General features: G+C 53.9%; 13 protein-coding genes across 13 annotated transcripts, besides 6 other annotated features; 5 read left to right on the forward strand and 8 right to left on the reverse strand.

Annotated features, from left to right (window-relative positions):
• Nucleotides 1-851: 851 nt before the first annotated feature.
• Nucleotides 852-1097, reverse strand: EKO05_0004960 (uncharacterized protein; the record flags this gene model as incomplete). The annotated part of the gene is made up of 1 exon (XM_059636497.1): nucleotides 852-1097. One exon carries the CDS (start codon nucleotides 1095-1097, stop codon nucleotides 852-854), a length of 246 nt encoding a protein of 81 aa, XP_059492480.1.
• Nucleotides 1098-2747: 1650 nt separating this feature from the next.
• Nucleotides 2748-2774: a tandem repeat.
• On the forward strand, nucleotides 2773-2985 carry EKO05_0004961 (uncharacterized protein; the record flags this gene model as incomplete). Its single annotated transcript, XM_038945702.1, has 1 exon — nucleotides 2773-2985. The coding sequence occupies one exon, from the start codon at nucleotides 2773-2775 to the stop codon at nucleotides 2983-2985; it is 213 nt and encodes a 70-aa protein (XP_038799503.1).
• A 143-nt stretch (nucleotides 2986-3128) lies between these two features.
• Nucleotides 3129-3171: a tandem repeat.
• An 851-nt stretch (nucleotides 3172-4022) lies between these two features.
• EKO05_0004962 (SNF1-interacting protein) lies at nucleotides 4023-6683 on the reverse strand (the record flags this gene model as incomplete). The annotated part of the gene is made up of 2 exons (XM_038939376.1): nucleotides 4023-6209; nucleotides 6258-6683. 2 exons carry the CDS (start codon nucleotides 6681-6683, stop codon nucleotides 4023-4025), a joined length of 2613 nt encoding a protein of 870 aa, XP_038799504.1.
• Nucleotides 4865-4913: a tandem repeat.
• A 181-nt stretch (nucleotides 6684-6864) lies between the features above and the next one.
• Nucleotides 6865-6926: a tandem repeat.
• A 1274-nt stretch (nucleotides 6927-8200) lies between these two features.
• On the forward strand, nucleotides 8201-9060 carry EKO05_0004963 (uncharacterized protein; the record flags this gene model as incomplete). Its single annotated transcript, XM_038939409.1, has 2 exons — nucleotides 8201-8305; nucleotides 8356-9060. 2 exons carry the CDS (start codon nucleotides 8201-8203, stop codon nucleotides 9058-9060), a joined length of 810 nt encoding a protein of 269 aa, XP_038799505.1.
• Nucleotides 9061-9168: 108 nt separating this feature from the next.
• Nucleotides 9169-9197: a tandem repeat.
• A 152-nt stretch (nucleotides 9198-9349) lies between these two features.
• Nucleotides 9350-10604, forward strand: EKO05_0004964 (uncharacterized protein; the record flags this gene model as incomplete). The annotated part of the gene is made up of 4 exons (XM_059636498.1): nucleotides 9350-9354; nucleotides 9403-9622; nucleotides 9739-9855; nucleotides 9903-10604. 4 exons carry the CDS (start codon nucleotides 9350-9352, stop codon nucleotides 10602-10604), a joined length of 1044 nt encoding a protein of 347 aa, XP_059492481.1.
• A 1343-nt stretch (nucleotides 10605-11947) lies between these two features.
• On the reverse strand, nucleotides 11948-14267 carry EKO05_0004965 (uncharacterized protein; the record flags this gene model as incomplete). The annotated part of the gene is made up of 4 exons (XM_038939539.1): nucleotides 11948-12759; nucleotides 12810-14067; nucleotides 14121-14158; nucleotides 14213-14267. The coding sequence occupies 4 exons, from the start codon at nucleotides 14265-14267 to the stop codon at nucleotides 11948-11950; spliced, it is 2163 nt and encodes a 720-aa protein (XP_038799507.1).
• Nucleotides 14268-14569: 302 nt separating this feature from the next.
• On the forward strand, nucleotides 14570-14827 carry EKO05_0004966 (uncharacterized protein; the record flags this gene model as incomplete). The annotated part of the gene is made up of 1 exon (XM_038945703.1): nucleotides 14570-14827. One exon carries the CDS (start codon nucleotides 14570-14572, stop codon nucleotides 14825-14827), a length of 258 nt encoding a protein of 85 aa, XP_038799508.1.
• A 513-nt stretch (nucleotides 14828-15340) lies between these two features.
• On the reverse strand, nucleotides 15341-15974 carry EKO05_0004967 (uncharacterized protein; the record flags this gene model as incomplete). Its single annotated transcript, XM_038939333.1, has 2 exons — nucleotides 15341-15618; nucleotides 15692-15974. The coding sequence occupies 2 exons, from the start codon at nucleotides 15972-15974 to the stop codon at nucleotides 15341-15343; spliced, it is 561 nt and encodes a 186-aa protein (XP_038799509.1).
• Nucleotides 15365-15420: a tandem repeat.
• Nucleotides 15975-16610: 636 nt separating the features above from the next.
• Nucleotides 16611-19602, reverse strand: EKO05_0004968 (uncharacterized protein; the record flags this gene model as incomplete). The annotated part of the gene is made up of 3 exons (XM_038939579.2): nucleotides 16611-16712; nucleotides 16764-19386; nucleotides 19442-19602. 3 exons carry the CDS (start codon nucleotides 19600-19602, stop codon nucleotides 16611-16613), a joined length of 2886 nt encoding a protein of 961 aa, XP_038799510.2.
• Nucleotides 19603-20418: 816 nt separating this feature from the next.
• Nucleotides 20419-20796, reverse strand: EKO05_0004969 (uncharacterized protein; the record flags this gene model as incomplete). The annotated part of the gene is made up of 3 exons (XM_038939343.1): nucleotides 20419-20492; nucleotides 20546-20614; nucleotides 20709-20796. 3 exons carry the CDS (start codon nucleotides 20794-20796, stop codon nucleotides 20419-20421), a joined length of 231 nt encoding a protein of 76 aa, XP_038799511.1.
• Nucleotides 20797-21274: 478 nt separating this feature from the next.
• On the reverse strand, nucleotides 21275-23382 carry EKO05_0004970 (uncharacterized protein; the record flags this gene model as incomplete). The annotated part of the gene is made up of 5 exons (XM_038939169.2): nucleotides 21275-21352; nucleotides 21401-22797; nucleotides 22844-22957; nucleotides 23013-23144; nucleotides 23190-23382. 5 exons carry the CDS (start codon nucleotides 23380-23382, stop codon nucleotides 21275-21277), a joined length of 1914 nt encoding a protein of 637 aa, XP_038799512.2.
• A 360-nt stretch (nucleotides 23383-23742) lies between these two features.
• EKO05_0004971 (uncharacterized protein) lies at nucleotides 23743-24136 on the forward strand (the record flags this gene model as incomplete). The annotated part of the gene is made up of 3 exons (XM_038939524.1): nucleotides 23743-23790; nucleotides 23847-23915; nucleotides 23966-24136. 3 exons carry the CDS (start codon nucleotides 23743-23745, stop codon nucleotides 24134-24136), a joined length of 288 nt encoding a protein of 95 aa, XP_038799513.1.
• Nucleotides 24137-24279: 143 nt separating this feature from the next.
• EKO05_0004972 (uncharacterized protein) lies at nucleotides 24280-25081 on the reverse strand (the record flags this gene model as incomplete). The annotated part of the gene is made up of 2 exons (XM_038945704.2): nucleotides 24280-24857; nucleotides 24907-25081. The coding sequence occupies 2 exons, from the start codon at nucleotides 25079-25081 to the stop codon at nucleotides 24280-24282; spliced, it is 753 nt and encodes a 250-aa protein (XP_038799514.2).
• Between the last annotated feature and the right edge of the window lie 51 nt (nucleotides 25082-25132).

Raw genomic sequence — 25132 nt, forward strand, 5'->3', positions numbered from 1 at the left:
CTCCCGGATGTCGCCCCGGCAGAAGAAGGCGTGGCGTGCGTAATGCGTCGCCAACCCAAAGGGGCAATCGCGGTTTTTAAACGTTGCTATTTTTGGCAGGCACAGCCAGCCGTACCGTCAAAACTTCTCAATCGCAAGTGCAGTCGTCTCAATGACGACGATAACACTATGGATAGCTTGTACCAAGGACGCGGATACGCTTGACCGTGAGAAAGGTGTCTACTATGTAAAGAATGCGCAAACGTCATTTCCTCTTCCGTCCTGCTCTTACTCGCCAGACACAAATTTAGCCGACATGATTGCCAGGGCCCCTTTGCGACGCTATACCCACTGCCTCTCCACACATTTCCACTCCGAGGGCATTGGACCTCGGGAGGCCACGATGCGAACGTCACAGCACACGCAGCCAAGGTGCCATTGTCGCTATCGCCATCGTCCAACAGTTTGCAGGCGTGGCCGCGAAAGTGAAGTCGTCTTTCTTTATATAGTCCAATCAATGTGACACGGAAGCAAGCATGAACGTTCGATGCTGAACCTCACGATCCTCGCCATGAATCAGTAGCTTGGCCAACCTGGGTACGATCAATTGCCATCTACGTTGTACAAGAGAATACTTACCTACTCCTACAAAACGCCAATCCAGCAACAATGCACCAAACCCAGTCGTCAAATCATCCCCACTTGTAATACCAACACCCAGTTCAGTCAGCTTGGACCACCACCTGGACCCTCAGGATGACCGGCCACCGTCACTCGCCCCAGTCTTCACATCTGCTGCATGCACTTGCTCCGTTAGCTTATCGACTTGCCTCCCTGCTAAACGATCAAATCGTATTTGACCGACCACTTTCTCACATCCTCCATCTCCACGCTGTTATAGTACGAGTTTGTGCTGTTGTGTTGTGCGTCTGATATGGATAGCAATGTGGCATCGAGATAGACAACATGGTTCGTCGAGTCTTGCGGAAGAGATTGAAGGGCATGTTCCCTATGCCCACAACGATGAAATGACTTCGATGCAATACTGAGCCGTTGTAATAGGTATGCCCGTCTCTGTCTCGCAGGGATTGGATTCGTTCAAGCAGGAGTGGCTGCATTTGGTATTCATCACTTTTACAATCAACCAGAGGGACAGTGTCGAGTTTACGTCCAAGACTATATTTTCTGTGGTGTTTTCGGACGCAACGACAAATGGCACGCTAGTCGCAAATGTTGGTGGGCAAACCGAGGTTTGGGCTTCGAAGTGTTCGATGCTGCGTAGTTGACTTCATGTTCACGCAGAGGAATATCAATTTAATGTTCATGTCCCACGACACTTGCCTGAAGCATGCCACGCTCATTCTCCTCGGCTCCGCCTCGATCCTCATACGAGTCCTTTTCATGACGCGCAAATCAGAGCTCTATTTCGCTGGCGACCTCCTCATACAATTCGCCGTAGTCTACCATGGTAGCTCGCAGAATTAGTGTAGGTAGGTAACAGCATCTGTAGAAATGAACCGAAGATGCAAGAACTCCTACCACCAATCCGAACCAACGAAAGCAGCCATAATCGGTGACCGTCACTACTATCCGCCCTGTACAGAACTGTAAAAGTTCTAATACATAGGGCTTACTCACCAGCCACTGCACGACCCACTTACACCATATATGCCTGCTACCACAGCACAGGATCTGAGCGTTGGAACCAACCTTCTTCAGAGCTTTCCGTTTGGTCCAGAGATGTTGACGCTTGGCACGATCATTAGGGCTGATTACTGAAGATCGTCTCGACAGTTTGTGAGCCCAGCGTTGGCACGAATGTGACGTCTCCCCACGCAAGCCAGTGCCATAACGTGGGCTAGCAAGAGTGAGCACCCCAGCGTCAAGCTCTCAACGGCTGTTCATTTCCTCGCGAGTCCAAACCTTCCATTAGGCCGATGACAATAATACGCAGTCAGAAGAAAACCATGTCTCAATGACTCTGCAGCGTGTAGAGTCGTAGACCAGCATCGCTTACCGACGAGGAACAAGCTTAATCCACATCTCCATCAGCGCGCGACCAAAGCAGCAAGAATCCGCGCCACCCACCTCAACCTCCGTCCTTGCATCACATCGCAACACCTAGCACGCCAGCGCCCACGCATCTGCAGCAAAGGCGTCGCAAAGCCTTCACCTCCCACCCAGACGTTCTTTCTTGCTCCCCCAGCCTCGCCGCCACTAATCCCTGCAGCCAGCCTAGCGCCAGCTCCCCCCCAGTCCCGCGCGGAAGACAGCCGGATCCCAGAACAACACACACTGCACACCGCTGCACCCTGCAGTGCGCTGCTCCACCCCGACGCAGCTCCCGCGCGCACAGCTGCAGCTCTCGCGTCCACGCGACGATTCTAACGTGATTCTGAATCGCTAGCAGCTGCGTGGTGCTGGGAATCGGTGACCGCTTTCTGTATGTGTTGGGTGGGTGGTGGTGGGGGGTATGTCTTTGGTGACTGCATGACAGCGGGAGGGAGCGGCTATTCGAATTGCCAATCTGAGACAAGGCAGAGGGCGAATGGGTGGGGAATTTCTCTCTCCTGTCCTTCTCAGGTAGATTGTTGTGTGTGAACATATTAAGAGAGGCGTTCTGCTTCATGCGGTGCTACAGCCCTCCCCATAGCTCCCCGTTTCCCCGTGTCCGCCTCGACGATCCAAACCCTTCTTCACCTCTCCCTTGCTTTTTACTGGCACAAGGCAACGCTTTCACTGTTGTCGACGGATAGATACATAGCACCCCATCCATCCATCCATCCATCCACCATGGCCAAAACCGACGCATTCCGCATCTGCATCGCCATCCTCCTCTTCATCCAATTCACCTGCTGGGCGCTGACACTACTCGACCTACTCAGCCCGGGCCGTCCGACCATGCTGCTGCGCACCTCGACGCACATTGTGAGCCAGGTATTTGCCAAGCAGCAGCCCGCTGCTGTGCTGCTGTACAAGGACTTCAGGAGCAGGATGTTGTTCTGAGCGCAGCGTGCGCCTACATGGAATCAGAAGAAAGAACAGTCCATGGCTGAGCGAGCATGCGGCTGCATAGGCTGAGTCCACGGCACGGCATGGCATGCAGGCTTTGATGGCGAGTCTGGCTTGGGTTCCGCAGTTCCGCAGTCCCTGGACCTGGACCTGGACCTGGACCTGGACCTGGACCTGGACGGGAGCAGGTCGAGAAGCTTGGGCTTTGCTTGAGTGCGCCTGCCGGACCGTCAGCTTGGTCTGCTGAAATACAGGCCGGCGAGACGTGTCAGAATAAGCGTTCTTGGGGGATAGATTGTCAGAATCCGGCAATTAAGAGTCAGTGGTTCGAGCGAGGCTCGACGATTCGACAAAGTATGCTTGCGCGGCATCAGAGTCCACGTCAGGCGATGAATAGGACGCGCATGCGTATGTTCGAGACACCCAGAGAACAGGTGGTGCGAGGTGGATTTGGAGGATCTAGGTTGCGAAGTGGTCGAATGGTTGCATGTTGACTCCGAGGCCAGCCAGGTGCATACCCGCCAAACCAACTCGCTGATGATCTCGGGTTGGGGATATGGATACGAAGAGCCTGTTTTGACTGCACGTGTTGTCGCAATGAATATGTTAAGGTACTCACAACAAGGCGTCCTTTGATGATGAGATTGTGATGCGTTTATAACTGCCGATCGCTGCGGTCATGCTAGATTCTCCATAGACACTATCAGAGTGTTTCATACATGTCGCCCATTCATCTACACGTCTCATCGTGGACAACTTCTCCACATACAAGCCTTCATCCCATCCGACCAGGACACACTGATTCGTCTGACTGTTGGGGCCATACCCTTCAGCAGGAGCAACCCCGAAAAAAGAAGGTAGATGGCTGAAATGAAAAGCGCAAGCTCAAGAATGACAATAGCGAGCACGGCAATAGCCATACCGAAGATGGCAAAAAGGCCGCCGATGAGTATCCCGACCGCTTGCCTGCAGCCCCGTTAACGCCGGTCCGAAATGCTTGACAATAAATACAGGAAATGTTCAGGAACGCTTTACTGGGTGGCTTGGTGGCCTTGGCGGTTGTCTAGCATATCCACTTCCCCAATGTGTTTTTGATCGTACGAGTGGTTGTCGCACACAGGCTGCACTGGTAGTGCGGGCCCGATCTCGTCATCAACGTCGGTCTTGGAAGCACTTGAATACTCAGATGCCTTTAGCGTCATAGTGCTTTCAGCCAGAGGCTCTGAAGGCTGAGGATCCGGGATCGCAGATGAGCCTGCACCGTCAACGTTTGATGGGTCTTGCGCAGTGTTGGGTTGTGCCTCATGAACATCCTCAATATACTGAGTACCGTTCTCAGCTTTGTCGTCTCCGTGACTGAGGGTTTCCTGGAGAGCACTGAAGTTGAACATGGGTTCTGTGCCAGATAAAGGCCCAGGCGGCGTCTCGTCGCGACTCAGATTGAGCCCCGAAGCACTGGGACTTGGCTCATAAAAAGAGCCAGCCGCAAGGTTGGTTTGGCTTCCATCACGCGCCGCGTCTTGGACAGACTCAGAGTATGAGGAGACGGAAGAGGAGTCATTCGACAAGTTTCGAAGGACAGAGCGATGTGATGGCGAATCTCCCTGAAGAGCATCAGAGGGGGCCAGATTACTCGAGCTTCCTGCGTGAATATGCGCACGGCTATCCTCGAGGTGTCTTTGTGCGTCGTCTTTCGAGGGGGCCGCATTGGCAGTCGAAGTAGGCTCGCTCATGGGGTTGAAGCCAACAGAGCCGCCTGACCTGTCCACTGCCTTGCCCTTATCTGCCGCAGACGAGCTGCCTGCAGAGTCGTCTAGACCATCCACACTGATGGGATGGAACCCGCTCCCGATGTTTCGTTGTGCTTTCGCAGCCTTTTTGTTCTCCTTCGCCTTCTTCTTTCCTTCCTTCTTGGCTTCTTTGGCAGCATCTTTGTCGTCTTTCCTCTTGCGGTCATCTTCGGCCGCCAAACTTAGGCGGATAGCCTCCATCATCATCAGCTCTTCGAGGTCGTCGAGTCTGTTACCTCCACCTCTTCGTGAGCTGAGCCTCCCAGAGAAGAGATCGCCAGAGCTCTCTCCGCGTCCGGATGGTCCTTCGCCTTCCCTGCGAGGGGTGCCTTGTCCGCTGCTGCCAGCGCTATCGGTAGTAAACATGGTCCGTCGACGTCTGCCCAGGCTGAATCCGCGACCTTCCTGTTGTTGAGTGTTGCCCATCATATAAGCAGCATTGTGTAAAGCTGTCGCGGCAGCAGCCCTTCGCAAAGCATGCGACTTTGCGTCTGCCAGCTTCCTCGCCCAGTCAGGTCGCACCATATCCGTTGTGATGACAGTCTTGTCATTTACCGCGAGCGAAGTGGCCCTTCTCCTGCCTCCGGGGGACGTAACACCTGATGAATTGACTGAAGTGGTAGATGACATGGCAGAAGTGGCGCTGTGCAAGTTCTGGCTCTGGTGTGCAAAGATCAGGCCTCGTCTGAATGGCGGAGGCTCATAAGTAACACCAAACTCTGGCTGCACGCAGAACGGACATGCGGCAGGCTCTGATACCAGCTGTATCTCTTCTTGCGGTTCAGCGGATGGAGCGGGCTCTTCTCCATGATGCTCAGGAGGATGAGGGTCCGGTCGCTTGATTTGCACAAAGCACTCGGAGCAAATGGGCTGGTCACAGCACCTGGTGCTGTTTAAATAGGGTGGATAGTAAAGGAAGCAGATGGGACACTCGGCTGCGTTCTTGTAGAGGAAGACCTCTATTCGCTGTCCGTTGACGTATGGGTCCTTGGGAAGCTGCATTTCCTGGGGAGCCATGTCAGTCTGCGAGGCGTTGCGCGAACCGGTAGCAAGAGAGGCCAGGGTCTTGGCCCGGCCACGGAAAAAGGGAGATGAGGCCGTCGTGTTTTGGGTATTCTGGGCAATCGGGGAAGTTGGCGAGGGCAGAGAGAAGGCGGGATGTGAAGGCGAGAGGGTGCCAGACCGGTCCGAGTTCTGGGACATGGAGCGAGATCCCATGGGGACTGTGAGGCTGTTGATGTTGGGGTCGGAGGAGCGGGGATTCCACTGCGGGCTGAGGTGGTTGACCCGTCGGGGCGGCTCTTCCGGTGGGATCTCGTCTGGAGCGGGTAGGGGCAGGCCGTTCGCTACAGCGACGAGCTGGTGTTCGGTCCATGTGTCGGAGTGGTCATCGAGGCCTTTCCAAAAGGGAGCCAGGCGCCGCTCGATCTAGCACGTGTTAGCTTGTACAAGGAGGAGGTGGAAGCTGATGCGTACCTGCAACTGGCGCACGGTCGGTTTACTGAAATCCTCGGGTCCGGTGTATGTTCCGAGGGTGACGAGGAAAGCTCCGTCAACGCCCTCCTCTTTGATGCTCCGCTCGCGCTCCTGAGCCCTCAGCACTCGCTCCTTCTCCAGCTTGCGGGCTTCGCGCTCAGCCTTTGTCTCGCGCCGCGGCTCCAGTGCGGGATCGCGCTCGGGGTTGGTGGCTCCTCCCCCTATGCCCAGGAAGGACAGGTCGTGCCTGCTTCCCCTGCCGCTCCTCGCGCTGTACAGGCCTACACCACTCGCTGCTCTCTCAGGCACCGATCCGCTGGGCCCGGACGGGGCAGCTGTGGGCGAAGTGGCGATGGCCTGGGCACTCGAGCGGCGCACATGGCCTCTCGAGGGCGGCTGAGACTCTTTCCCCTGGCTGTTGCCCATGGTGGAGTGTGTGAGGATGGGTGCAGAGTAGCAAGGCGGGTCAAGCGTAGTCGCCGGGGTAATTATACGGTGGGCCGGTGATGCCCAAGCGGTGGATTGCCGTGTGTGTGCCAATGTTTGTGCGAGCTGGGGTGATGCCGTTGTTTGCGGTGCAATTAGCGAGTGGGGCGGGGCGCAAGGTAGTGGTGGTCGTGGTAGCGGTGGTGGCAGTGGTAGCGGTGGTGGCAGTGGTGACAGTGGTGGTGACGCTGATGGGAGATGGCAGGCGTCACAAGGACATGAGTGATATGCGGCCCGACGGGGGTTGGTCGACTATCGCTCTTGCCTCACTTGACTCAAGCAAGAGGCAGGAGGGTGTGAGGACTCCTGGTCCGGGCAGTCGCAGGCTACAGATCGCTCACGCAGCAGACAGACGGACGCCGTAGTGGCAGCTTGCCAGCCTGTGTAGCCTGCCTGTGTTGAGGGGACGGCGGCGGGATGACGTTCACTTGGCTCTACACGGAGACTTCCAAGGCTGGGAGGCCGGAAACGCGAGGTAGGGCGGGCCGACTCAACCAGGTGTGGGGAAAGCGAACGTTGCGCGCGAACTCACATGCCAAATCAGCACACACTTGTCTTGTGGCGCGCCCTGAATCGTGAAGGTCCAAGGTCCCAGGTCCAAGGCTCGAGACAAACGACGCGAGCTGCAGCCAGCCACTAGGTGGAATGGAGGCGCTTGTGAGCTTGTCCTGCCTTGGCCAGAGATAACCCGCCACACGACACCAGGAAACCAGGAACAGACTCACCTCAAATTACGCACGCACGGCCTCGAACTCGGAGACAGCTCCTGGCGGCCTTCGATTCTTGGTTCGGCACGAGACAGTGGACACGCGAGCTCACCATCACTGGCCTGCCATCGACCGGAGATGCTGTGCAGCTGCCGGCTCCTTGTGACCACTCTACTTTCCGAGTTTGTCGAGGCTCCCTCCAGCCTCGCCGTTGGCTCCAGAGACCGCAGAGTAACTGAGACTGAGGCCTTTGGGCACAAACACGTGCTGAGAAAGACGATGATTGCGCCATTTTCGATCGCGCAATGACCACTGCCTTCAAGATAGGATGGAAGCCATGATCGCAGTGAACTCTGGAGCGTACGAGACAGCCCGACACTGCGTAGAGATCCTCACACGGCCTCTGTAGAACACTCGTCGCTGTCACACGTACACGCACGAGTCCTTTGGGTCTCCGCCCTGAACCTCGTCCTGAAAGCCTTTATGAACAGTGTTCTGTTTGATGCCAGATACAGATATACACCCAACACATCCAGGTTCCTGCACAGCAATACCACAAACACACCAAACTCAATTCTCGTATCCATAGTCACAATATCCAAAATTGCCTTCCTTGCACACACAGATGGATGTATCTCACTTCAACGCGTCACAGAAGACGCCCCACCTGCAGGGCTGACAAGCGCAATCTGACGTCGCTATGCACAGCACGTCCCGCGTCACGCGACTGCTTCAACTCGAACACTCACCATGGCCGAAGATATGCACGTAAACCCTCAACGCGCAAAGCAGCTTACCGAGCGTATCGCGAGCATAACATCGCGCATCAATGCCGCAAGCAAGAGCGGACAGAATGTAGTCATAGCCGTGATTCTGATTATAACTTGGAGGCTTACCAGCCACAGGTCCGCCTCATTGCCGTCTCTAAACTGAAGCCAGCAAACGACATCCTCGCCCTTCACCAGCCGCCCAACCCTCTCCAGACACATTTCGGCGAAAACTATGTCCAAGAACTTCTCGAAAAATCCAAACTCCTTCCCCGCTCAATACGATGGCACATGATCGGCGGCCTCCAATCGAACAAATGCAAGCAGCTCGCAGAGCAAATTCCAAACCTCTGGTGCGTCAGCAGCGTAGACAGCGAGAAGAAGGCCAACGAGCTGGAAAAGGGACGTCGCGCACTGCTCGAAAAGGACCAGGATGCTGAGAAGCTGCGTGTCATGGTGCAGGTCAACACCAGCGGCGAGGAAGCCAAATCCGGCGTCGAGCCGGCGGATACCGTAACCCTGTGTCGCCATGTGATTGAAAAGTGCCCGCATCTCGAGCTGTTTGGGCTGATGACGATTGGCGCTATTGCGAGGAGCAAGGAGACGACGCCGGAGAATGAGAACGAGGATTTCGTGTGCTTGAGAGATACAAGAGATAAGGTTGCAGAGGAACTGGGCTGGGACAAGAGTAAGCTCCAACTCAGTATGGGTATGAGTGCAGATTTCGAGGGCGCAATTAAGATGGGGAGTGACGAGGTCAGGGTGGGGAGCGATATCTTTGGAGAGAGGCCGCAGAAGAAAGACGCTATTGTGAAGGAGGATGTGGCGGAAGACAAAAGCTAGTTTCGGGCAAATCACATGGCGTGACGACTGCAAGATGGTGTGGGTATCTTTATGTTTGTCTGGTCGCCAAGTCTCACAATTTGCTGGCTCAAGTCGCTCCTACCGGCTTCACCTCACTCTCACCTCACTCTCACGTCCCGTCTCTCATGCGTCGCACGTGTTTACTGAGCTAGCTGCTGCGTGCTCTCTTGGATTCCCTTGTCTGAATCCGGATCTGCTACCTCACCTCTACAACAAGACTCGACGTGTTGTAGCCCACCAGCAGCCCACCAGCAGCCCGCACCGCAAGATGAGGTACCACGTGATTCCCAGGGGGAGCTCCTCTCACTGACACAGTCATAGTTGGAAATTCTCCATGAACGACTTTTGCGAGGCGCAGCAGCAGTTCGCTGCCTTGACAAATCCGCTCATGGGCTCGGTGACCGGCTCTACTGGGCTTGTGGCACCGCAGGCGGTCTTCCCGTCACCTGTTATATCATCAAAACGGCCTTTGGATCTGGGTCGGCAGCTAAAGACTTCCGTTGCAAAGGCAGATATTACCCATCCTACACTCTCAAAGACCGTCAGTATTCCCAATACAAGCTCGCAAGATTCCACTCCCAACGCTGTTTGTTCTCTCATCTCGAATACATTTATAGCCACCTTCTCACTGCGAACATAAGACTGATTGTGGCTCAGAACGCCAATGTAGTTGCTGGAACACTCGCAGCCAGCAAGCAACACGAAGACAGCTCAAGACTCTGCCAACGATGCTGGTGGGCCTCCAGCCGCTCATCAGAGAATACTCCTTGCGCTGTAAGTTGTGGAATCATCAGGCTTCTATCACGGTTGACAAGCTTCAGTCTCGAGGGTCCAGTCGTCAAAGTGCGTGTGACACAACCCAGCTTGCAGGACCTACCGGTAGAAGCAAAAAGTGGGGCCTTCCAAGAGCTCTTCCATCTCACTCCTCGCTCTTCTTCAAAGTCGCAACCCGCAACATGACAGACGCATACAGTAAAAAACCCATCGAGCTGCCCGGATACCAGCCAGCAGTGTTCGCAATGTTTCTCGAGTGGATGTATTGGGGTTCGTATAATGCACCAAATGGTGTGTTCGCTTCCGAATGTGGGCATGATATCGAGGCATGGATCCTTGGAGATAAACTCGAGGCAGCGGGGTTCCAGAACGTTGCTATGAATCATCTGTACCTACAGTATAATGCTCCGGACAGCCTGAAGCCTCTGACGATCGAGACGGTCACTCATGTATGCGCAAGGACGGCGACAGGGTCCCCACTGCGCCTGTTTCTCCTCGACGTACTGGCCCAACACTTCACAGGCAACGAACGCGCCAAAGGCGCTCTAGAAGACTGGGATGTGGCTTTGCAAAAGTATCCAGACGCGCGGTTGCTCTTACTTGCTGGCTTCAGAACCTACGGCTCATCGGGCTCTTCTGTCAAGCCGAAGAAGAACTATCTGGTCAAGTCCAAGAAAGTACACTCGATCAGGGAAACTGGGTCTGCCGTACAGCTCGACACAACGGTGAGTGCAGATTCCTCCGCCTAAACGGCCAGCCTGCTCGTGGGTTCAAGTTGAAGGTCTAGGCAGAGCCTGGTGAGAAAGTGAATGGGTCTGTCAACGGGCTTGTAACCCAGGGCTCATCTCGAGACACGATGAGATACTCTCGTGTTTGTTGATGTTTCTCGTGTACCGTGTAGCTGCAACAGCGCTTACAATAGCTTACGAGCAGTTCCTTGTAGATGACAGTAATACACCACACCATGTCGAAAGCTCACTCCAATCGCATTGCGCGCGCTGCAGTCTCTCTAGCTCGAGTACAGTGATGGCCTGATGTCTCTGCAATCGCTGCGAAGAAGCTCGTGGTTTTTCTTGTCGTCTCCTGCGCAGGGACACCTTTACTCAGTAATACTAAACTATGACACAACAACACCAGTAGGATTTTTGGATCGACTGACTTGCAGTGTTTTTAAGCGCTATCTATTCTAGGTCGTGGTGTAGATTGTTAATGTTATTGTGGTGTAAGGCTAGTGGCGCAGGTCGTGGTAGGTTTGAAAGTGGTTACTCGACAAAGAGCTTCTTCGTATAGCGACGATGAACAATCATCCCAATTAGACAATAGCTACTTGCCGATACGTTGGCAGGTCGATTCTGCATCGATGGCTGACAGAACAAGCCAAAACCGGAGGGCGAGTCTCGCTGGTCTCGCACAGCTGCAACGCCTTTATACGCGCGCCCAACACTGCGCGGTGGCGCCCTTCTGATATCACGCTGTCCCAGGCAAAATCGACCCGTTCGTTGCGTACGCTGTTGAGCTGGAAGTCGAAGTCGACTGCGAACAGTGCGATTCTGCCGGACAGGCAGTTCCCTCGCAAAACAAGCGCACCTGATGATAGCTGGCCGGTAGGGTCGTCTCCCTTTGGCGCCGTCCGGGCACTGACAACCATGCACAAGGCACAATAGAGGTTGTTTATTTCGGAGATCCAACGGACTTTACCTGCTAGCGATGCCCACGACCAAGTAGGAGCGCGTCATTGCTCTAGAACTCTCTTTATGAGGACCCGAAGGATATGGTCCATGTCAGGCTGTGTATTAAGCCTTTGAAGCGCTTGAGGCTGAGCTCCAAAATGCGTGTGCAGCATCGTTGCAGTGGCACTGTTGTTATCAAGATATGAACTGGCTGAGCTGAGATTGCGCTAATGGGACAGTGGAGGTAGCAACGAAAGAAACAATACGTCAGCAGCACCCTCGCACCTGCCTCTGAGCCGCAGACTGCCATAGCAGTACAGAGACCGCAATCGTTTCATTATCAAAGTATTACACGTGGACTACAACGAACTGCAGACCGTCAAGAAAAACAGGGCAACAATGTCAGTTGGGATCAACCTGCCTCATTGCGCAGCAGGATCCAAGAAGCCCTCCAGCGTCTCGTAGTTCAAAGGTCTAAACAGCTCGTTACTTAGATCAGCGCCCGAACTACCCAAAAGCCCCTCGAAATTCTCAAACGCAGCATCGAAGTTTAGCCAATCAGGTGACTGCTCAGCAAAGCCAAATGCAGCAGGTATTGGTGCCCGGTCCGCACGTTCACTACTCGTAGGATGCTGCCCTGGCGTGAGCGCTGGCATGGGGTTGAGCAGATTCGGCATTGGAGAGGGCTGCTGTGGCTGGAGCCGAGGATCTATCGAATTATCAAGGCCTTGCGGCGGCCAATGGTTATTAGAGACTGGCATGTGCGGTCCGGTGTGCGAAGGCTGTGGGGTTGGGGGCTCAGTCTTGGGTTCGTTTGCGCGGAGCTCGGGAGCAGTGGGTGCTGGCGTGTTGACGGCGTTTGTTCGCTGTCCGGCTGCGTTGCTGAGAACTGCGCGGCCAATGTCCGCCATTGTGCCTGCAGACCACCACGCGTTCCGTAGCCGGTCGAGTAGGTGTACACACTGCTTCAGTTCCTCGGAGGCACGGTTAATGTGGACCTTCAGTCGCCGTGACCGGAAGTGCCTGTAGACAACGCTGAGGGCTACTGATAGCGCATATGGCACGAGGGGGAGAGGGGGTAGAAGCTCCGGAGGCTCGGCATTGAGAAGATGGATGACACGTGTCGCTGACAGACTTTGGCGTACATATGATGGTGTAGACTTGACGGGGGCGTTAATGGAGAGAGACTTGTGCGAGGCCATGCACATAGTGTGGTGGAAGAGGGATAGAAGGCCTATCCCCGTTAGCAAGGGACACGTGCACGTTGAGAGTATGGTGGCTTACTCATGATAGGACCGTCAAGTTTGTCCTCGCCGTCGCCCACCATCTCCTCAAACCCAAGGAAGTCGTCTTCCCAGCCTGTCTCGTCTGCGGAGCGACTGCCTGGTCTGTAGTAGTCAATGACCTTGTCCAGCATCTCCGATATCTGTAGCCAAATACCAAATGGACTTGATCTCTTTTCGGGATCTGTGGGTAGCTGCCTTAAGCTGTTGTCTCGATCGTGCATGAGTAGTGGCCTGCCATTCATGCACGCGTTCATCTTGTCAAGACTCCATAGGCACCAGAAAACATCTTCCAGATTTCCCTGCGACTCTGAGCTTTGGTTCCTCCATTGATGCCCAAACTGCAAGCCAAATGTATGTGCGTGGTGGATAGCTTGGGCTAGGTGCATCGATGCTTGCTCTGCGCCGTCTGGTCCTTCGCAGTGGAGTGAGATGAGAGCTAGCACCTGAATAAGCACGACCCGGTTCTTCTCGAGCTTTGCCTCGATGCCAACAATGACAGCCTGATATAACCTCTGGGAGAATTCTCTGGGATTAAGTGGCTGAGGGTCGTCACCTAGGCACAAGAGCTTCGCGGCATTGGCGTGCTTGGACGCTACTACGCATATTGCTTGCATCAGTATACGAGGTTCTCGGCCTTGGGAGTATTGCTCGTAGAAGAGGTCCTTATCCACGAGCGGTAGCAGTGGGTGAACATAGGCGAAGTAGATGTCAAGAAGGACATCTTGGCTTTTGCGCGGTGGTAGAATGTCGACACCCACTGCATCTAAGTACTGCTGGAGAGCTCTAGAGATCTTCACCTCGGATGTGTTTGGCGGACCTGTTTCACTGATGTGGACTGGTGCAGATCCCGGCTGAGTGGTTGCTGGTCTCTGGTCTCTCTCCTCAATCCACTGGCCGATAGGAGCTATACTCGGTGACTGTGCAGGATCGCCTCGTTTCGAATGGACTTGCTCTCGCAAGACAGCCTCTGGGTTTAGATAACCCAGAAAGTTGGGTGGGGTCTGGGGAGAGCGTGCGCTCTCGGCCGGACTGTGAGGCGGCGGCATAGTGGAGTGGGGATGAACATTGCCAGGACCTCTGGCGGCGTCCCCACGGGGAAACCTGGGATCGTGAGGGTGATGGTGTCCACCTTGCGCATAGGCATGAGGGTCCAAGGCTGGATTGCCAGCGTCCCGGTCACCGCTTTGGGTAGAGTTTCCGCCTTCATAAGGGCCGCTGCCGTTCTCTTCCTCTGCGAATGTATGGCTGCATCTCTTCTATGGGGTTTGTTAGCTAGCTGAGTCGCGTCCCAAGGCTCTCTAGCACTCACTCTGCGCTTCTTGCAGGATTCACAGGCACGATGGACACCTGGGCGCACGTTAGCTGCATGTCTCATGTGGCGCACTGACAGTGTTCACACACGCTTGCGCTTCCGGAAGAACTCGTTGTTCGCCGCGAAGGTGATCATGGTCGACATTTTGACGTATAACGGCGCGACTGCGGTGTTTGCTACGCGTAAAAACGTACTCAGAGGGCTCCAGCAGAGACTTGACCGATGTCTCCAGGTCACGAGCCGCGGCGCAGAATTGAGGAGTCGACGCGGAGATTCTCGCCCGCTCGGTCTCCACACTATGTACTCCACACGCCTGATTGGCTCAGATGACGTGCAGCAACGGGCATGCAAGGATTGGCGTCCCTCCTCGTCCAAGTCGCAACATGTCAGACCGCATGTGGGTGGCACGATGATGCGCCGTCGTCGAAGCGCTTGACAGCAAGAGCATGGCGGCGGCCTCACTCCCGCTTGACGTCGGGCTAATCATCTTCGACCACCTCGAAGCCATCTATAACGTGCTCGACGACATCGACGCCGACAGCCTGCCTTCGCCCACCTGTATGTGCCCATGGCATTCTCCCGTCTTTCGCCAGATCACCAGCATTGGCTGTGGCTACCGACCGCCCTACTACCTCAAAATCCGCAAGGCAGTCAACGACACCGAGCTAGTGGATTGGCAATTGACTGCGACGTACGGGAGATAGATTTCGACTGGCGACATGCATTCGCTGCCTTCTTCACCGAACAACGCTTCGCTATGCTCTCTGAGCGCAGCCTTGGCAAGCACCGCACGTACGATCTAGACCTGATCTCGGCAGCGAGCAGGGCGCAATTGTCTATGCACATGCACGACTACTGGAATAGCAACACCAGGCGCGCGCACCAAGCACCAGGTAAGACGTAACTTGCGCCGTGACAACCTCCGCGAGCTCATGCCCGCCGACCTGATTCAGCGCTGGAAGAGGTTGGGCCTGAGAAGTGCGCTGAAGACTTGCCATATCTTATGCAGTGGCACTGGGGTCACGTCGACATGCACGTTGCGCCTATGCAGCCTGTCCAGCTCAAGTGCGGACTGAAGGGTTGCTGTGTGATGTGATCTAGTCTAGATACTGACCCTTGATACCCTCGTAAACGATACTTCTAGTAATGGATACATGCCTCTTTACCTGTCGCTCACCCACCTACTATCTAAATCTATCTTATGACTCGTAATGCGCTCAAGCGCTTTCAGTCTCTTTCTCTCCCCCTTCGCCTTCCTCCTTCCTCAGCTTCGCCCTGACCTCCATCAACGCCTTCCCCAACAAATTCTGGCCCCATCGATGCCGGTTGGCAGCTGCATCTCTCTCCGCAAATCCAATCCCCCAAATCCTATCCATCGGGCTCGCCTCCACCAACTCCCTCTCCCCAGTCGCCAACAGCCACTCCCTCAACCTCTCCGCATCCTCCGAGACAGTGAATTTATGCAAGTTGCCCTGCACCACGATATCGAACTTCCCTTGCCAACAGTCAGCACTACACGCAAATATATGCATACTAGCACGCTCGGGAGAAGCAGCAGTCCAACTCACGGCGATCCCACAGTCTCCCTTCAAACCCTCTGACCTCCCTCCCCAGCGCTTTATGCACCTTGGGATCGGTCGTTTCCAGCATCTGCGCAGCGGCGCTTTCGTCGCTGAAGAGACGCGCTTTTTGCACCATCATCCACATCTCGCACGTCGCGTACGTGGCGCCCGAGACGGTGAAGGCTGAGGGGTGCCATTGGCTTAGGTAGCCTGTGCCTTCTTGGTGCGGGCGCCAGAAGTAGAGGGGCCTGGGGGGTGGGGAGGTGGTGGGGGTAGTGGAGACCAGCATGGCTGTGGTTGGAGAAGTCGTGTCTGATGTTCTCTTTTGTAGTAGATGGATGGGCTCGTAGATGGTGAGTTGAACTTTGAATACAAGGCGGTGTTGTCACGCTTTGTGAGAAGGATGTTGTCGCGCTTTATGAGAAGCATGTAGTCTGGTTTTCGGTTATACAAGGGACGATGTGAAAACTGACCTCGGTCTCGTACCAAGGGTCAGGCTTTACGAAAGCATCGTCTTGTGGCTGCTGCATCGGTTGGTCCAACGTAGAGGTGTTGCCTATGGTGACTGGGTGGAAGTCGCAGCTGAAACTCACGAAGAAGAGTCGCAACGGAGAAACCCCGCCCTTTCACGGATGTACGGAGGCCACCCTTGTACTTCAACGTTGGTCCATACAGCCGTAAGTTCGGCTCTTGCAATCGAGCATCATGGGAAACAAGTGAGTAAGTAATAGATGACATGATGCTTGCTCCATTCCTGTGAAGATGCCAACTCCGCTCCAACTTCGTCCCGTATGCTGAAGCTCAAATTTTGACCAGAGCATCCATGCTTATGCTTCCCAACAAACATTACTGTATCACCAATCTACAATCCTCCCGCAGGAACTTGGGTACACGAAGAAGAGTGCGGTAAGAATAACAATCTGGCCTAGATCATGCCTTCAATACCTTGCGAGAGTCGCTCTTCCATGGCCTTGATTAAAACAGGTGGGACAGCTTCATCTGTTGCACGAATGGTAATGCGGAACATCTGTTTGAAGTTAGTCAATCGTTCGTCCTCGTGTGTGGTGATCCAAAATACCTGAGTATCGAAGTTGGGTTCCAGCCTCAGCAAACACCCAAACTTGCCACCCTCGCTCGTATGCAGCACTGTCGCACCCACGATGTTCTTCCCATTCGGATCAACACCCTCAACAACACCCCACTTGAATCCCGCAACCACCTTCTTGACAAATGCGAGATCCATGGTTCTACTCTTGTTGACCAAGCCAAAGATGCTCTGCGCTTCACGCGGGGCACCGCCAATCTGCTTCCATCGCTTGAAGAAGGCTTCCGAGCCGAGTTCTGCACCCTCCATGTACTTGTGCAGCAAGACTGGTAGCTGCAGCGTGACACCTTGCATAGCACCCGCAAGGTAAGAAATCCGAATGGTGGGGGGATCCGTAAAGACATTCTTGCAATCAAACATGATGGTCTGCTGTGACTGGCCTCCAGGCGGTATCACCGTATCCGGCAGGCCCTTGACATCTGTCTTCAGATTTTCCGACGATCTGTTGTCGAGTGTTGTAGTAAAGGAGTTCATAGGGAAGGATGACCTGTTCGTGAAGTAGAAGATCAAGCAGCCCAACTGGCCACGGTATTCTGTCCGTAGTCCGATTTGTATCTGCTGGTCCTCGTAGAGTACGCCTTCGGGACGCAACAGCAGACGGTTGTAACCAATATCCCAATCTGGACTCAAGTGAGCAGCGCTGGCAAAATTTGGTGTACTCAGCACCTTATTTGTGTCCGCGTTCAGATCCAGACCAGCAAGATCACTCGACAGGGAGGCACCGCCATTTGCACCGTTGGCTGTAGGTGCTTTGTGCTCTCCTTGTACTGGCATTGTTTGGCTTCGCTTGAAGCCAGCTGTTGAGTTCTGCCGCGCAAGCCCAATTTCTCCTTGGTTGGCATCTTTGCCGCCAACCACCCAGGTCCGCTTATCGCTGGTTGTCGAGTGCTTTTGATGTAATCTTGAAAGCAGCGCAGATGTTCTTTCTGGGTATGGCGGCATTTCGTCGCATACAGTCCGTAATAGATCGTCCGTAGGCATTGTGGCAAGTGTAAGATACTCGCATGCTCTTTGTTGGAGCTCCGAGTCGAGCGAGTGTGTGTAGGCACGGAAAGCCTGTAGGAGCTGAGGCTTAATCTCAGGGAACAGGTTCACGAATTTGACGTAGCATGACAACAGAATCGCCCGTGTGCTGGATGAGCAACCACGCATCTTTGCGCTCATGGCCATGAATTGCTCAATCGGACTGCACCCCTTACTGTCGGCAATCAAGTGACCAAACTCGCCAAGCAGATAACCTCCAATCTTTACTAATGTTTCGTGGCAGTCTGCCTTGACATATGCTAGGATGGTTTGGGCTGCATACACCTGAAGCTCCTCGTTGTTGGTCACGATCTGAATGACTCGCTGCCATACCTCGTCGCTAACGTGATCGCCGGCCATTGCAATCAAGCGCAATGTGATGTCGACGTACCACTGGACGTCTGTTGCGTATTTTTCTGTCAGAATGGCAATCTTGAGAACCATCTCTTCTCTTATCGCATAGTCGGCAGACTGAAGGTAGCGCAGAAGCTCGCCGACGATAGCTTGGGCGTTTGTCTGGTCACACATGCTGTAAAGCAGGTCCAAGCCTTGTCTCCGAACACTGATGTCCCTGTCTCTCAGTGAACCAATGATGATAGCCTGGTGTTTCTTGATAGGGTCGAGCGTTTCTCCACGGGCCGCCAGATGCGTCATGGCTTCTAAGCCTAAGTAACGTACGTTGGTTTCGCGAGACGCGATGAATTTGCCCAAGCGCTGAGATATCTGAACCATCAGGTCCTGCTCAGTGTCCAAGTGGATGACCAGGTTGATTGCTTCAAACAAAACGGCGTTTTGGGCGTTGTTCTGCTGAACGTTCTTAGGCATCTCGAGCGCAGAGTCCATGATCTTTTGCAATGCTTCCCGGACAAGTTTCCGGATGTGCGAATCCTCGGGAGGCGGGTAGTACTGAAGCAGTTTGAGCAGTTTGACCAAAATCCATGGGCACGGAACCTTGTAGTAGTAGTATCCTTCCGCGCATTCATTGTCCACAACTATCCGCTTGAGCCTGTTCGCAGCTTTCACGTAGCTTCCCTTGTATTGTTCGGCGTTATCCTGCACCAAGGCGGTAATCAAGGAGGTAACAGAGAGCGCCACGCCCATGTCGGGATCGTCCATGAGGGAGATCATGCGCTCTGCCCATTCGTATTGCACAATGCCTGGGTACTTGCGGTATAGGCGGAGAAGGGTCAGAGCAGCCTTCTTCTTGACAAAAGCCTTCGATGCTGGGGATATCAGAAGTCGGTGGACTTCGGAGCTCAGCGCTTCACCCAGCTCCTTGCCTCCCACGTTTGCGATAGCGTGTAGGGCCAAGCAGTTGTTAAGTTCGTTGTGGTCCATAAGGTCCTTCCTGATACTGTTGACAACCAGGTGTATCAGCTCGTGCTGCTCGTGGAGGAATAGTGTGACTGCGAGGTATCCAATCTGCTTCTCCGAGTACTTTGTGGCCGAGATGAGGTTCACTGCTTCGAGATGTCCAAAGTCGACGTTCCAGCCCAATATGTAGATGTACAGGAGTTTGCAAACATATTTCTTCTTCTGGTAGCCGTTCAGGCCGCCGTCCCTGAACTTTTGTCTGCCATGTCGCGTCAGCAGTTGCCGTGCCATCCTGTCCGACATGGTGCACCCACCGTATATTCGCCAGCTCCTTGTTGATCCGCTTCTCCTCCAACTCTCTGGCTCGGGCGTTGCGCAGGTCTGCAATGAAAGATACCAATCCACGCATTGTCGGTACATCGCCCGAGTTGCTGCTCCGACTGAACAGTCCTCCTTTGCCTGAGGCTGCCGCCATCTTCGCGGAAACAGACATGATCGAGGTCGTTTGCGGGCTTCAGCCGCCTGTGGAGGAGCCGGACAAACCGGAAGGCAATGCGCGTTGCGTCGAAGTAGATTGGGGGAATACGGCGTGCGGTTCGATGTAGGTAGGGGTGATGCAGCCGAGCAGGGCAACGAGGATTACAGCAGGCGTGCGGTCGCTAAAGGGGTCGGGGATGTCGGAAAGCGAGGGCCGCTCATGGAGCCTAGAGCAAGACAAGATTGTGTTGGAGAGAAGGGCAGGAACCATGTATGTTCTGCATGCTGCAGGTGGCCGCTGTGCGGCTGGATGCAAGATGCGCGCAGTGCCCGTGGTGGAGGCAGAGCGGCCACTAGCCTCCGGCCAGGGCAGACCCTGGAACACCACCGACGCCTCACAGCTATCAATCACAACGTTGCGTCTGTCAACTCGCGGAATGCATTGGCGGATCATGACGACTCCAATCGTGCCTTTTTGCGACTTGCTTGGCTGCCACAGTGCAACCTGACCAACTCCACAATCCCTTCACGGCTGCCTCAAGACGGCTGGACCACCAGTAGGGAAATCACCTCGACAGTGCAGCAGTGTGGCTTTTCAAGTGTTTTGATTATTGCGTGCGGTGTAAGAGACCGCCTCTTTGGGCAATCGCGTTACTGCCATGATGCAGACTGTATTCCATGAAGCACCCCTCAAAACGCCATCATCTGCTCAACCCTCGTTTGTATGCCAAGCTTCCATCTGAGAATCTCCCCATGCACGCTCGCTCAATCCCGAATCCACTTCATTGCTCCTAAGACCTTGAAAGCGACAAGCTTATTTCTTGGTGGTGAAATCGGTCTCCAGGTTGGAGGTGCCGTTGTTGTCGCTGCGGCCGCAAGTGCAGGAATCTAGATGCTAGTCAGCATGCTGTTTATGCATGCAGTGCACAGAACACGCATACCCTCGGCTCTCTTTCCACATGCGCAAGTGTTGGTAGGCATCTTGTTCTCGTCGGCAGCCTTGTTGCAGTCTGGAAACCATTCGTTAGCAGAGTGATCACGTGAGCACACGGTACCGAAAGCAGTAATTACACGAAGGATGCGGATGGAGGAAGAGAGGCATACTGCACTGAAGAGCAGGCTGCTTGCCGCACGAGCAAGTTGCCTCCTTGGCGCACACGCACTCGCCGTTGTTACGTCCGCAGCAGGCCATTGTTGTGGTGTTGGTGGTGGTTGACTTGAAGGTCGGTTGGTAAGAGGTCGTGATGGAGAGTGGAGTAGATGGAGTGTAGTGTAGAAGTGAAGATTGAGGACTGGATAACGATCTCGAGAACAGCAAACAATGCCTTCTTTATAGCTTCTCTCACTTGCACAGTTCCATGGTTCCTGGACCCTTCCATAGCGACGCAGTGACCTGATGATGCTGAACTGACCAATCAGAGCGTACTTGATTACACCCGTCTCACATCTTCTACACAACGCGCTGAGATTGCCACTTGCTGATTCACTTCGATTCAGACGATTGCTATTTGCCGGCTGTCTGTTGCACCCTACGTGTTGCAAATGAACAAGTCGTGGTTGGCTGTATACCGTCTTTAGATCCACTTCCATAGATGGCGAGGACGTGGCGCGTTCATCTTACCACCCATAGCCTCGACTTCATGCGTGCCACCCGTCGCCATTTTTCTAGGTCACTGGACCATCATTCTGCCGAGCGCTTCCTGCAATGTTTGGACCTGGTCCTTGAGCGATGGATCGGCCTCTGTATCCTGCATGGTGTCAGCCAGAGACTTCACTCATCGTAAGCTGTTACTTACCCAGTTGTTCTGCAGTGCTTGCAGTAGAACAACCGCATTCTGATAATCTCGTCCCGAAGCTGAGCTAGTCTGATGTTCGGCTCCTCCTTCCTTGCCCTCAGCAAACTCCTTGATAGCCTCGAGCAACCCATTATCTTCTTTGACTTCTTCAATCACCAACTTCGCACCGCGGGGCGTTTGCGCCATCAGCCCTAGACCCAGCAGACCTTCTGATCTTGCATCGGCATAGAAGCGTTGGCGCACGAGTCTGGCCAACGGTCGAGCAATCAGTGGAACCTTGTACATCTGTTCCCTAATTGCATCGACATTGTCTTCTGGTATCGTTCTTCCCAGGAATCGAAGGATCGTCACAATCGACCGGCTGAGCTCGATTGTAGGGTTTTTCATTGCAGTGCTAGGCAACGGCCCTGTGGGCGCGAGTGCCTGCTCGACAATCTGGTGAAGGACTGTTGTTTCAGAGGAAGCTTCCAGACCTACGACGGGATGCGCATCCGGGATGACTGTTTCCCCAACCTTCTCGCAGACTACCTTGATAACGTTGTGCAAGTTGTCTGTGACGAGCTTGCCAATAATTGCTGCTGCTTCGCCGCGGACAGCAGCATCTGTTTGCTTGAGTAATGCGGTACAGTTCTGGAGAAGGCCAGCATCTGCCAGTGGTGCCCGGTTCGTTTCAGGGAATGTGAGATGGCGCATGAAGCCTGCGGCAGCATACAGGAGCGCGGGTTTGTTGCTTGAGGATAAGATGCTGGCCAAAGGAAGATGAAGCTCCATAATCTTGACCATGTCAGTGCAGATTTCGTCTGACATGGCAAGGTTGCCGAGCATGACGCAGGCACAAATTGTAGATGGTGAAGCTGAGGCACATAATTTGGCCCTGACGGTCTCAATGACTTGGCTCCTGATACTAAATCGTTGTGCGAATGGATCGGTGGCTGAAACTGCTGAGACCGTTCCAATCAATTGTGCTGCCAAGAGTACATTCGTACTATCCGATGCTGTCTTCTCTGTGCTCTTGGAAATGGCCAGCTCTTCGAACACGGCATCGGACTCTTCCGGTGTGATACGGGACTCAAAGTCCAGCATCAGAGTTATGAGGTCACCGAGTAGCTCCGGGGTCGCGACCTTGGCCTGGAACTCAGGGTCTTGTAGATAATGGACCAGGATAGCGACATATTCCTGATAGTGATCTTCGTCGTAATCCAGGGCCACCTTCAGAAGATCGGTGAAAGTGTCGAGTGATACATCGTCGTTGAACTGGGCTGCTGTGAGCTTTTCAGTGGTCCATGTGAGAAGTTCGGTTGCGTAGTCAAGTGCGGCGTCCGGTATGCGGTGTCCAGCAAGGTACCCAGAAAGAGTGAAATCCAATCTGATGACCGCAGCTGCAGCCTTAGCGGGGTCTGTTTGAGTTAGCATGTGAATAAAGAATTGCAGATAGGTCCATACCAAAATCATTGCAGAGGTTAAAAAGGACCGCGAGAGCGATCGGTGTCAGGTCGTCCGACGGTAGACAATCGACAATATTTGATATGTCTTTAGTGGCAACTTCTCGATTTGTGTCTCCAGACATTCTTAGTTTCAAGGATCTTGAACTGGGGAGGTATTTTATAGTTACCGTTATCAGCGACGCAATTCCCAATTATGCGCAGATATTGTTTGCGCAACGCAAGCGGTATGCTCACATCGCCCAGGTTGCGTAGCACATAGTCAAGAACACCTGCTTCTCGGAAAGGGTCCTGCCAGTTCTCTATAAATAATCAACAATATCCCTGCAAAAGAACATTGTGCCTACTTTGCTTTCCCACGGCTGTACCAAGCAGCTGTAGTCCTTCCTCTGCCGGTTCGGTGTGGGAAGTATTTGTGAACTTATCAAGTAGCGTCTTGAGCGAACTGACTACGCTGTTTGCACCATCCGGACCGAGTTCGAACAGTGCCGCTACTTCATCCGGTAGGGCCGTGTGATGTTCTCCATTTGTGGACATCATGTAGATCGAACCAGGAACCTATGGCGAATCTCGACGCTCAGGAACTCATACCCAAGAGAACAAAGCTGACAGTTGCACTCGCGGTGGTGTATTTATCTTACAATCTAAGTCGAGCTCAAAGGACGTACTTCAGGTTGGGTCAATGAGGCGTAAAGTGGGGAGGACAACAGTCCGTTCATGAGGCTGATGTGAAAGCCGGCTAGCCATGCCCGAACCGGCAGCGATCTCCTTAGCGCTTTCCTCGAGCCTGGAGATCTGGACACTGAACACAACAACTTCACAACGACGAGCACCAAGCCTCTTGCACCACACTCACCGTATACCCTCTTTAAAAGATACAAGGAGCCAACAATCGCCAAGATGACGCGCGCACAGCAGACCATCAGCATTGCGATGCTCCTGACCTCCGTACGTCGGGCCCCTCCTGTTCAAGTACCCCTGGACCCATGTCTAACGATGCGCAGCTTTACCTCGCGGTGTTCATGGAGCTCATCTCTTTCCCCGAGAAGTTCCAGAAGGAGGTTGTTCCTGTGGTAAGGCCAAGAGTCCCCTCAATGGTATGGACAAAGCTGACCTGAAATAGATTCCCTTCTGGGCACTCATTTCGTTCGGCGCATACCTCCTCTTCAAGCTCGGCTGGGGAGTCTTCACCTTCAACGATGTGCCGCAGGCGCATGCGGAATTGATGACGCAAATCAAAGAGGCACGAGCCGACCTTCGGGCTCAGGGTGTTGACGTTGGTGCCGACGACTAGATACCGAACGAACAGCTGATGGTGTGGGCACACACAATTGCATTGCATTGGAGCACACGGGGACTTACAGGCGTCTGGGTTTGGGACTGATGCGGAAGGATGACGTAGTTGCTTCTCAAGGGTATACGCGCGGGCTACTCTACTCAGGCTGGAGTTTCCCCCACCTTATGCCGCTGCTTCAATTTCTTCTCTGTCTTCATAAACTCTCTTATACCCACAGGTATATCATCGAACAACCTGTTTTCGCTCGAACCCTCAGTCCAGTTCGTCTCGCTCCCCCCACCATCATCGTCCATACTAACAGCAACACGGCTTGGAGATCCTTGCTCTGCAACCATGCTATCGCTGCTTTCAGCCTTCTCTCTCCTAGCTTGTATTGCTACTCGTGCTTTCGCGCTTTGCTCTGCCCACTCCTCCATCTCGTCGCGATACATGTCCCATACACAATTGACGCACCCTGACATACAGCAATTGTCCGGCTCGGTCGGCTTAGGTGGCACACTAATACCAGCAACTTCCTTCGAGGCAGCTTCGATCTCGATCCTGCGTTCGCGCACACCAGGCTTCGAACCGAAGACAGTACGGGCCCTTTCGAGCGTGATTTCCTTCTGAGATTTCGGAGGATCTTTGGGCAGCGAAGTCGACGGGGCTGGAGGAGCTGTATCGTTTGACATATCGTTCGAAGCTGTTGGGGCTTGTGATGGGGCTTTCTTCAGCATTTCTATATAGTGTGAGCAATGCACATGTGAGAGCATGACAGATTGTCTTACCTGCATAGAAACCAGTTATTGGCCGAGCTTGCTCTCCTGCTGGAGCTATATAATACTTGTAGCGTCGCTGTATCCGATCGCTGCTCTGCAAACCTAATCTTGCTTGGTCCCATGATTTTGCACAAGGGGTGCAAACATAACGCCGCAGCGCCAATGGACGTCGTATTATGGTCATGATTTGGCGAAGAAAAAAATCCAGCTGCAACAATATACAAGAAGGCTCAAC

The sequence above is a fragment of the Ascochyta rabiei genome, chromosome 7, assembly GCF_004011695.2.
Source record: "Ascochyta rabiei chromosome 7, complete sequence".
Lineage (NCBI taxonomy): Eukaryota > Fungi > Ascomycota > Dothideomycetes > Pleosporales > Didymellaceae > Ascochyta > Ascochyta rabiei.